We start from the raw sequence: 12,317 nt of genomic DNA on the forward strand, positions 1-12,317 counted from the left end.
GTCAGTGGTGACTCGATATGAGCTCTATAAATCAAGGCTGCAGATAGTGGGAGAGAAGTCATGCTGTGATGAAAAGCACTGCTTTGACAGTTTGTGTCTTTAGATGAATGGTTTCATCAGATGGAATGAAGTAAGTAGCAAAGTTTAAAATCATGGAAGTTCTCATTCCCTGCAGTGTTGGGCAAGTTGGTAAAAACATCGAATCAGAAGGATCAGTAAAAAGTACTGAACACGTCAGCATTTATTAAGGTGTGATACTATATTTACAACATCTGACTGTCTCATTTGACTCTGTCTACTATTACAAGAATGTTTTCCAGAGTGTAAAGGTGACGAGTTCAGGGCCCTGCACTGACAGAGAACAGAGTTTAGTTTGTGGAACAGTGCCATTTTAACATCAACAAGATAAACACCAGCCCTCATATCAAAGAACCACATGGTCCTTTTCTTCTTTCGAATAAATTAAAATCTAACTGCTTTCATATCATAATAGCAGCGCCAAAGGGAATAGTAAGAGTTGTTTTCCCGGTTTTATCGCAACATGCTCCTCTACCGTGGTGTGTGACTTGAGATTACTTGACTTCTAAAGTTATCAAAATTCTCATTTGTGTTTCTCTCGCATTGTGTTTCACAATGAGTTTTTTCAGCACAGCCTTTGTCAGCATGCCTCCGAGTATGAAATATGCCTGAGTGGACTTGTAATGATTCGATTTCTTGCATTGATGATACAAGACTTTTATGTTATGAATATAAAATATCCCCCACAACCTCCAAATAACACAAAGCTTAAGCACTCTTGAACAGTTTTCTCTCTATAGCAAAAACATTTTGAAGCATCACTTGGACTGGCTGGGGGGACTGTAAAGCCAGTGTCACGTGTTGGTCCAATATGTGGCTGAGTGAGGTTGGCTGAGTGTCTGATGTCGCAATTCAATAACCTTTATCTACACAGAGACACTTGGGTGGCGAGAAGGGCTCACTTTAATCCCTGGAGCGTAGATATGCAGCGGCGGAGCCGAAAGAGTGGGCACACATAAAGATGGAGTTTAAATAACGCTCGAGATAGTCTATGCGGCTCCTCTAATCAGCACTGATTGTCAAACTGCAGGATCTCGCTGATGCCACTCAGAGAAAATGGATGCTGACTTTGTAATGTCTAGACCCCAGAAAATCAAAGCTTTGATGTCTGGTACATGGAGTATGAACAAGAAGAACCCCACAGCGGAGCACATTATGCAAATCCAATAGTTGTGTGAAAATATACAGATGACCTGACGGTAGTCAATGATGAGTCATGTCCTTGGAACTGGATAACTGTGTGAAATTCTTTGACGTTTAGTTATCAGGTGCACCCTTATACTGAAAGAGCAATGAGGCGCAAATTCACGAGGATTGCGCTGCTTTTTGCGGCCGCTAAACCTGCACAAACAAGACAAAAAGAAGCCGTGTAGGTAGGTCAAACTGTTCTTGCTATACTCGATGACATCAAGGATGACATTGAGCCTGCCACCCAAAGATGCCACGCAGCACCTGGCATCGTCAAACTGCTTTCAACACTCCAGGTTCTTGCGTCTGGCTCCTTCCAGACAACTATGGCAGGTGCCTCTGGGCTATCACAACCATCACTCAGCAGGGCCATGCGGGATGTTGTGCCTGCCTTTGCTCGTAGAGTGGTGAGACACATCAGAATGCCGCAACTACTACTGAGGGATGGTGTCGGCACTCAAGACCTGTGCAGAGCATTGTGTGCAGGCACGCACACTCTTTCATGCATCAACCACCGCTCATCTGATTGAGCATTTTCTCCAGAATCCCCTCCAGGCCCAGATTCATTTTCAGATGTGTAATTACAGACAATCCTGAGGACCTGGTGTGTGTGTGTGTGTGTGTGTGTGTGTGTGTGTGCATGTGCGTGTGGTTTCAGAGGCATCATCGGAGGTTCATAGTTAATCAGTAGTCGACCAGAGGCCTTGGGGATCAGCCCATTGATTCCCTCCCAGGGAAATCAATTGAATCAAAAGGCATTATTTAAACTGAACTCAGATCAGAAAGTGGAGGACATACAGCAGGGAAGACCGAGAGGACAGAGTAGAGGATGTGGTACAAGATGGTAGGCTGGTAGAGAGAGGTTCGGGGGGGGGGGGGGGGGGGGGGGTGTAAGGACATAGCAAGGGACAGAAAGACAGACGGCGGAGACAAAAGAAATGAGACATGGTGGTGTGGAGTGAATATGTTGTGGAGGAATGGTGATCCAGAGACATGTAGAAGGTATGCCGAAGCCCAGTGAAGCTGTTGTGGTGGACTGTGGTAGCAACAACACCGTGCTTCAGCATGTTACGTTGGTTTTTCTGTTTACTGTAACATGGTAGAAAACAAACTGAGATGTCCTTTTGTTTTTACCATTTCTTATCATATAAAGGTCGCTGTTGCTTAAATATATCCTCATTGGATATGAGGATATATTCAAGCACAATATTGGATATTCAATATTTTCGCATCAAACGTTATGAAGTAACTTCATTTAATTCACTGGATTATCTTTGAACACTTTTGCGATGGAATTTTCAGAACATTGACTTTATTGTGATAAATATCAATATCATGTTTTAAAACTGCATAACCACCAATAGAAGTCCCCCCCCCCCCCCCATATCACTCAACTCTAGTGATACTGTACATTTTTCACCTAATGCACATACCCTATACTGTGTTCCTGATGAAAGCATGCAAAAGCGTGCACATATTCTGCTGCACGCGTGCAAACAAACACGCACACATACAACCGCAGCTGTGAGGATCAATGTGGCTGAGAAAGAGAAGCTCTCACTGCGTCCGACCTTGATTAGACATAATGAGACTTAACCACAAGTCCACTAATCTGATGAAATGCCTTACAGATTCACCTTGTGATGAATACTAAATACAAGCATTGACTCTTGCTTTATACGTGCGCTTAAGCGGGTGCACACACTCATACCCTTTATAGGCATGCGCACGTAAACACACACACACACGCATGCACACACCTTGGCCTATCCCAATCAGACTTATTACTTTGAGAGTCTTCAAAGGGCTCTTTGATCACCTCTTTGAAAATCATCTTAATAAAAATTGCAAATAGGAGCTGGCCTGTAGTTACAGCCACATGGAAAGTTTTGTGATAAGCCAGAAGTGTGAAGACTGACCTCGAGTAGTTCTGCTCTGCTCTGCGACTTATCTTTGGATGAAACACGGGTTATGTCTGAGAGTAATATGTGAATCCCTGTGAAAAGCCAGTGAATTTGAAATGGTACGTCTGGATTCTACTCCTTCTGCCTCAGGAGCTGACCAGTTTCAACGCCGCTGTGAGAGCAACTCGCTCACAGTGTTCTCAAAGTGCCGCACGACTCCGCCGACTCCTAATGAGGACCTCGAAACTCTGCCAACCTGGTCAGCGTAACGCACCAATTACAGTTAAGCCCTGTACTAAACCAGCTACAGCACTACAAAAACACACACGCTGTCTTTTGGTGTTAGGACGGATACGGGTTCCCAGTTGAAATACAAACCAAGTTTGAAGGCTCATCAGACGCGAAGACACTGTACAACTCTTCATACCGCTTTGAAGTATTTTACCACTCTGGAAAATGACCAGGGCATCAAAATTTCAAGGTAGGTGCTATAAGGGATTCTACCTGGATTGCTGGTTGATTCTGGATTAGTAAGTGTTTTCCCCAGACAATCCTGGATGTTTTTTGTTTTTTTTCTTCAATGGTACTCAGGCTGTGTCAACACAGCGGCCTGAACGAAGAGTCTGTGCTTTGTTTTTGTCGATCTGAACATGGCCTTCAAAAAAGCTAAGTCTTAAATTTGGGCTGTTTTGAAAAGGCAACAGAACAACGCATCTACTGCATCAAAAAACAAAACAAAAAAAAGACAAAATGGTGGGGTTGGAGGGTAGTTGTGGCAGCTTGAATATGGATCACCTTCACAAAATATCAGAATAGCTGAAAGTAGCATACTATGCTACTTTCAGCTATTCTGATATTTTGGGCACAGTCTCTCATCTCATCGATTTATCTCTCGCGAAACCCACCCAAGCCTCTAGCCCGAAGCCATAGGCGTCCAAAAACGTCTTCCACCACTCTCTCCCACGCCCATATTTGAGTCATACCCATGCACACAGTATACATTTGATAAAACTGCTTCTCAAGTCTTTTCTCACTCAGTCATTGATCAACTTTTTCGGACTCCACTCTCGTTCTGGCATCTCCTGTAAACCCTTTCTTGGCATGAAGCTGAAACTTTAACAAACTAGTCGAAAGTTCAAATGGTCAAAGACTTGAAAAGCTATTATGTAGCTTCTGAAAAGCAGTAGTTTAACCTCTACCATACAAAGATCAGGTAATAACCTCCCAAAAGAAAAACAGTGTTCACATCTTTCAAAGCCTTTTAAACTTCAAGCATCCTTTGACGCTGTTTTGCACCTCACACTTCAGTCTCATCGTCACTCTCTTTCTGACTCTGATCCTCTAACCCAAGCATACAAACGCTCACACACACACACACACACACAAATGCTGTGTATTACCTCGCCTTCCCACCTCACACTCATCAGGGTCCAGTTCCCCACCTGTGAATACTGGGTTACCTCTGTTGATTAAAAATCCGATAATCACAGTGGGCAGCGTTCCATTTTTCATAATTGCGGCAAACAAGCGCCCTCACCAGCTGCCAACCTTCTAAACAAGAGTGTAACAGGTAAGGCCTGTGTTCCTTTTTTTTAAATAATTATTTATAAGTGTATGCTGAGAACATTTCAGTGCCGGAAATACGGTCTCCTAGTCGCTACACCGATAATGACCCTCACACACGTTACTTCATCTGAATGGATCATTCACATTATGACTGAAGTTCATTAACTAGACAGTGAAACAACAGACAGTGTAACATAACAACATCAGAAAACCACGTGTAAGGTGCTGCCTATGTTTTTTTCTGTCCATCTATCGAGAAATATCCAAGCCTCAGATAAACACGCATGCTTTTTAGCTGTATTAGCTGCATTGTCCTCCACAGAAACTGCTGTGTCACATTTACATTCAACAGACCTGCTGCTATATGAAAAGTGCCCTGAGATAACTTGTGTTATGACGTGGCGCCGAATATATAAAACTGAATTGAATCGAATAAACCTGCGTGTGCGCACTGCGTAACTAAACAACTGAACATGTAAATGACGCTCTGTTCTGTGAGAAACGGCCGAGAGGGCTTCAGGGTCGAGTAGGTATTCCTGGTTCCAAGCGTGCTCTATGGAAACAGTGCGAAAGAAGCAGGCGTCTCGTCCACTCTTCCGCCCTCCATGGCCTTGATCAAACCATATATGGATGTCCTGTGTCTGATGGTGCAACCAACAAAAAGAATAAAGCAATTTTCTGAGGCGATGTGCAAGAAAGAGGAGGTTGGCACTGCGGCTGGAGCATAATGTGACACGCTGAGACCGTGCAACCTTGGGAGCGCTCTATGCCGACGCGACTTTGAAAGACGTGAAAGCAATCAGATCATGCTGGTGTGTATGTGTGTTTTAGAAAATGCATGTATTTTTATAGACATTTCACAAAAAAACACACACACACTCACACACACACACACACACACACACACACACACGAGTGAACAGCCCACTGATACAAACGCACACACACTTTGCGCTTTGGCTACATTGAACATATAACAAGTGCAGACTGTTCTGTAGCCAGGTTTGTTGATTATAGTGGAAGCGCAGTGCTGCAGCAGCAGCTCCGCAAACAGTCTGCCTACGTTTACGTGTTCAAGTAGCCGGCAGCTGGTAACACATTTGAGACATGTCAAATGTGTGTGTGTGTGTGTGTGTGTGTGTCCTGACCCACCTGACTGTGTGCCCATGGCCTTCCCTCTGTCTGTGTTTGTGGCTTTGTGCCTTTGTTTGCCTACGGTTGTGTCTGTACGGCTACTTACTGCAGATTGCGTCATCCTCGTCTGAACCGTCTGCACACTCTGGTTCTCCGTCACAGCGCCACCGTGCAGGAACACACTGTCCATTCTTACAGGCGAAGTCTGTGGTCGCACATGTCTTCTTTGCTGTGGAGACAAAGGTAACACGCTACATTACTGTATGACTCAAAGACTTTTTGATGACCTATTGTATTAGACATGTAATGGGATAAATTCTCTGGAGCGCGGAAAGTGATGTCTGAGGAGATGGAGAACAACGAAAATGATGACGAAAATGTATGCAAAAATGTTTAAAGCAAGTAAGTGGTAAGGATGTCAGGAGTTTGATAATCCACTTAACAAGGCAACAAGGCTAGCCAATTAAAATTTAACTTTAAGTCAAGAGTAATTACCGAGCACCAACTTCAAACCAATTTTACAATCCACTTTTGGTTTAACCATCAGCAGGCAATGTTTTGATGCAGCTGGTTGCAGGCTCGGTGGTGTGTTCAAGTGCAACTTGCAACAGGAGACTCGAGGGGACAGGAGGTGTTTGGCTAGCCGGCCTTTTGTTGGTGCCTGTCCTTTGAGGTTGACTTAGTGGATCAGGGCCGATAGCCATGCGAGACTGTTAGTACAGAGAGTTCTGTACGTTTCCTCCACCTGCCCACCTGTGTGTATGCAAGATTTCTTTTTCACTTGACAAAGATCCAACATGGCTGAAAGAGTCTTCAGCTGAATCCATACTCATGTTCTATTGTTGAGATTTTCATTAGGGCCAGACTGATTTGTTACATAATTTCAGCGTAATAGGTTGGTAAATCTACTTATGAGATGTGACTCATTAAGAATTTAAGATGCAGAGAGTTGGTGAAGGCACAGCAACATATTACATTTTGACAACCTGGAGCAGATTTAAAGTACTATCTGAGGAATAAATCCAGTAAAAGACTTGGAATCAGAGCTTAAAGGCGGATGCTGCGGTGGAGGAGCAGTGTTTTAAATCTGAGCAGTTCGCTTTTAGGCAGAGTGGATGAGAAGTGCATTGACAGCTTTTGTAGAACCCCTTCTAGCAAGACGGTGTTGGACATACGGTGCGGTGAGTAGAGCAGGTCACATGTGAAAAGAGCAGCACCCCCCCCCCCCCCCCTGCAAGTTTCCTGCCTGAACCGACTCAAAGGTTTTACTCCATTTTAACCGTCCCATGATCCACCTTCATGGTCTGGCCCAGTCTCTGCAGAACCGGCTCTGGCTCTGACTTGCACTTTCCTCATAGCCTTTGGACTCCAAAGGTTTTGTGCAGTCACGTTCTCCGAGCGAGGGGAAAATTGAAGCACTTGAGTCTGTCACGGAGAGAGAGGGAAAAAAAAAATTATATATCCCTCTCTTTGACAGCCAGAGCCACTGAACAAGAGAAAGCACTCGCTTGGCGTGTTAGCAATGCCTTGCCTCGCCGTGATGAAATATACTGTACAGAGAGGGGGGCTGACAAACGGCAAGAAAGTGTGTGTGTGTGTGTGTGTGTGTGTGTGTGTGTGTTTGGTCGTGGTGCTTGTGTCGGGGTGATTTTCTTCAGACGAGTAGTGTGAGTAACTGCGAGTGCTACTGTTCCATTTTCGTTCACGTAAGCCTGGTGTTTAAACCACCTCCGCGACCCTTAGTTTAAACCGGGTAAAAATGTCGGCCGGGGCAGCGCTAGGCCAAAGCAGCATGATGTAATCTGGGCAACGATACTGTATGGACGTATCGTCAACTAAATCACATTTCTCCTCACCTCATCCTTTACAGCTTCAACTACAGTGTCTCGTGGAAAAGAGAAAAATGTTTTTGTAAAATTTATATGGAATAATGAAAAAAAAAAAAAAGAAACCTACTGCATTTGCCCTGTGATGCAGGGGACTTGCAGTTTCCCAACTTGTATTTGGTTCTATTTGATTGTTCACAGTTGAGGAGTTTTAAACTAAAATATAAAATTCCCAATACCCATTAAACCACAACATCATTCTTTAGCTAAACCTTCTCTCCTCCTTTGGGAAACACAATGAAAGATCCCGTCCCGTTATCTTTTGTTCATGTCTCACTCCCACCACTCATCAGAAAGTAGCAATGGAGGAGTGATGATAGAAAATAAATAATAATGGCATATTTGTTTACTGTCACACATTTGAACTATTGATATCAATCTTTTACGGACGTAAAGGGTGAATGAGAACCTAAGAGGCAAATTGGTGAGAATTTATACATGTGTGTTTACAGATCGACCCCCAGTGATTCGTGCCCCATGCTTTGCTTTTACAAGACTTCAGCAGAACAGCATTAGCGCACTGATTTAGACGGCTGAACTACACATTGGTCCAACCCTGGCAGTGTGTTATATACAGTCCTACTCTACTTAGCGAGGGAGAAGCGAGCCAGCTTATTAGCTTGTTGTTTATGCGTGTAGCCTTGGATGTCTTCTGGCGTGTGGTAAAAGGCAGTGTTATGACTGATGGCACACGTGGGAGCCATAATAATGAAGTACATGCTAGAGGAGCTGACAGCGTCTCAGCTGGGGGGGCATTGCTTTCACTATGTATACCTAAATGTGTTTATATGGCTAACAACGTATGGCAGATTGGAGAAAAGACAGAGACGGCAAGACATTCGCCAGTGGAGAGTATTGATTCTAAGTAGAAAGAGAGAACAAAAAAAAAGAAAAAAAGAAAAAGGGAGTCTTAAAGACACGAGAGAGATGGAATTGAAGAAGGTGTAAGCCCAGAATAAATGAAAAGTGTGTCCCGAGGGATCAGAGAGTAGTCAGAGCCAGAGACAAAGGTAAATAGAAAGAGGGGAGAGAACAGGGAATAGGGGCACAGAAACGAAAGACGAGAGGGAAAGAAGCTCGAGGTGGGGTCTCGTGTAATGGCATCAGTCTTCACCAAGGACTGAATAAATCCTTTTCCTTCCTACCCACATGTTAGCATAAATCCCATCTCTTCCTGTCTACCTCCCCTGTTTTTTTTTTTTCACTTCTCCCTCCATGTCTGCCTACAGCCTGATAACAGAGCCAGCTGTAGCCACACACACACACATTATGCACTGGGCAGTATAATTCACAATACTGTAAGACTTTAGATTAGAGGAAAACTGATATCCACAAATAAGGGCTTTCCTTCACCTTCATATCATGTCTGCCATCACTGGTCAGCATAATCCTCTCCAAAAGCTTAATTCAGTTGGGGATGCAAAATGGTGCAGGTGACAGACAGGCCGACAAAAATATCACACTGACCAGGATTAATTAAAATGCAGAAGCCAGCGTACGTAAGCCTATCAATTTCGCTTTCCCCAACTCGCATTTCTTCTTATCTTAAGGACAAAAAGGAAAAATAATACCACTCACCTTGGCCCCTTCTTATCCTGGGGGCCAAAGGCATTGAGTAGCGGCGTGCTTTTATGCCTTTGCCTTTAATTAACCAGGATGAATGATGATACTCACACGTTTATTCAACTGTGGCACCGAACAAAGAGGAAAAAAAAACACACAAAAATGTCAACTACCATTTCCCACTTCAAAGGACAGGTTTTGCAGAACATATGATGATAAGTGGACATTTTTAATCATCTGTAGAGGACTCGTACGTTCACGATGAAGACTTAACTTTGCAAATGACATCCCCACTATAAGTATAAATGGCTGTATTTCAATAAAGCACATTATGGAAAGCTATTATCGTCCATCTTGAAAACCAAGAATTACATTTATGAGAGTGCAGTCATTTGGGGTTTTGAATACAGACTGAATAGTGATTAGTTTTATGCGAGGATTTTTTTTTTTCTCCCGCAGATGGGTATACAGTGCAACATTTTGGGGAAAAAAAAAAAAAAAGGCTCTCACGTAATGAAATAAGCATGCAAATAAAAAAGTCATTTTTCAGCTAACACTGGCGCAGGAACTGACACCAGGAATGAAAGAAGCAATACACACCCAGAACAACACCACAGAGAGAAAGAGATGAACGACGACACGTGTATATTTCACATGTCCCACAACACAGATCCACTCGAAATGGTGGACAAACATATCTAGAGATCATGACTTGTAAAATCTGAAAATATGTGGACGTTTGCAGACTTATGTTGAAATACATGTGTAAAAAATGTACTTGCTCCTCAAGAGTTGCTGATGCACACGCAAACAGCCGCTTACATTTACATTCTGATGCACCAAGACCTGTCATATGCGAGTGTCATCCATATGGAACAGCCTAAACCTGCCTTATGAGGCGTGAGAGTGAGACACACACACACACACACACACACACGCACATACCGCTCGCACACACTCGCCCTTACCTACCAACCACCCGTCCTCCCAGATTTGAAGCGCAGCGTTACGTTATTTTAGTCCTGGGATTAAATGATTAATATTGATGTGAAATGGCAGAAAGGCCAGAGGAGCTCCGGCTTGCTCGCGAGGTGATTTCATCCACATCCTCCAGTCGTCACTAACTTTGTACACTTTTAAATTGCACCGTCAGATTCTCATATCTTATCCATCATTCCACTTCACTTGCACTCCAGCTGGGGATTTCTTGGGCTTATGCTTCACAGAGTACAGTATTTGTTGAGCAACACATGCGCCATGACATTTCCTTTTGTTGAGATGTATTTTGTTAATATGCTTTCCTGATTGGGGGATGCTAATTTACTGTGTTTTATTATTTTACTTATCAGGGGCTGTGCACATTAATTAGCATCAATTTGATATGATAAATGATGTTATATATTAAAAGGAACAAAACAGGACATACACAAAGCAGACAAAACACACATTCAAGCACATATAAGAGGATTTGATTTAATACTCTGTGCTCAGGAATCCTCTGCAATACGTTTGCCGCTGGTGGAGAGCTCGCGTAGCGCGTGCCAAACCAGGAAGTCGAAGAAAACACATCATCTTTGACTTGACGCTGGTATGTTTGATGTTTAGACTGTAACCTTCACCGAAGCTGTGGTAAAAAATATACTGTATTAACAACCTCTACCATAGGTGTGCTGAATATATCCTGATATGTCGTCATGTCTGCTTCGTTTGGCCAAGAGCGAATGTGGGTTGTGTGTTGATTCTGTGTCACAGTTAGGGATTGGGATAATGAGTTTAAACCGCAACATTTGGATGATCAGTCCTGTGATGCTCTACATGCTTATTATACCTTTGTTGGGCCATGCACGGCCAAACCATTCAAATAATGTCCATGACAGAGACGCATGGGAGGGGCCATGCGGGCGCTGCCACGAGACACGCTGTGTTAATCTTCCACTGACACTCAACTGATGTCACGCTCATGATCAATGAGTAAGCTGACCCGTTCATGTTCATATGGCCTCACAACACACATGCTGGACACCTCTCTGGATTCTTCGCCACAGACTCCTGACGACATGACGTGGGACGCTATTGTTCGAGAACAGGTGAAGGTCAGCGTCTTCCTTCAGGTCATTCAATATACACGCTTCGTTCACACGCACAGAGCGAAAGGGAAATGGAAATACAACATCCAACAGCACTATAATAGGTAAGGGAGCACTGTGTCGCCTCTAATTAGGATTTGTTGACTGCAGTCCCTGAAACGTTGATTTGCTTCAATAACAACGGTCTGAAACAGACAACCGGCGCTGTAGTGAGATTATTTACCGTCCGTCAGTCAGAGACAGGGACATCTTTTAACCTGCTAAAGCTGCAAGTGCATGGAAACAAAGCTAGCATTCTTTGCGCACTCTCGCCTTTGAACTGGCAAAGGCAGACTGTTTTTAAGATTCGGGTACCGCACGAGAAGAGAATTTTTTCAGGTTGATTTTCGGCAGTTTGGGCCGTATGGTAATGCCTAGTTTGATTTCCATTACAGACCAGGAAGTTCCTGCAGGTAGTCTCCGTCCTGTCTCTGTACTTTTACATATAAAGTCGCACAACTTTGGAAGGCCCAAAACTAGTCAGTCTGGTTGACAAAACTTCAATTTCAGCGTGTGTATCTTTGACAAAACCAAACCAACTCTCACCCTACTTCTACCCAAACCAAAGGCCAAGGCATGTAATTACAGCAGGCCGGAGAAATTTGGTTTCAAATAACCTTGTTGGGATACACCGCACTGCCAAGGAGAACGTGGAGAAAAGCCCGAACTGGCCCAGTCTGTGTACATGAAATCTGGAGGAAAGCTAGGAGAAAATACCATGGCAACCATGTTGCACTGCTGAGGTATGTAAGTGTGTTGAACTATTCACGTGCAACAGAAAAGGCCATTTGAAGAACCAAACCAACTAAATACAGGTGACAGAAACAGACAAAGGCTTTCACTACTGAGTGTCTGAAATGATGCAGCGACGC

The 12,317-nt window shown here is 43.7% G+C and overlaps 1 protein-coding gene across 1 annotated transcript in view; it reads right to left on the reverse strand.

The window, feature by feature from the left end:
* Positions 1–12,317, reverse strand: part of lrp8 (low density lipoprotein receptor-related protein 8, apolipoprotein e receptor) — a 151,852-nt gene that overhangs the window by 69,513 nt on the left and 70,022 nt on the right. The window contains exon 3 of the mRNA XM_070909505.1: positions 5,977–6,099. Within this exon, the coding sequence (XP_070765606.1) occupies positions 5,977–6,099 (123 nt within the window). The remainder of the gene's footprint in view (positions 1–5,976; positions 6,100–12,317) is intronic.

This window comes from Enoplosus armatus, chromosome 7 (genome assembly GCF_043641665.1).
Source record: "Enoplosus armatus isolate fEnoArm2 chromosome 7, fEnoArm2.hap1, whole genome shotgun sequence".
NCBI classification, from domain to species: Eukaryota; Metazoa; Chordata; class Actinopteri; order Centrarchiformes; family Enoplosidae; genus Enoplosus; species Enoplosus armatus.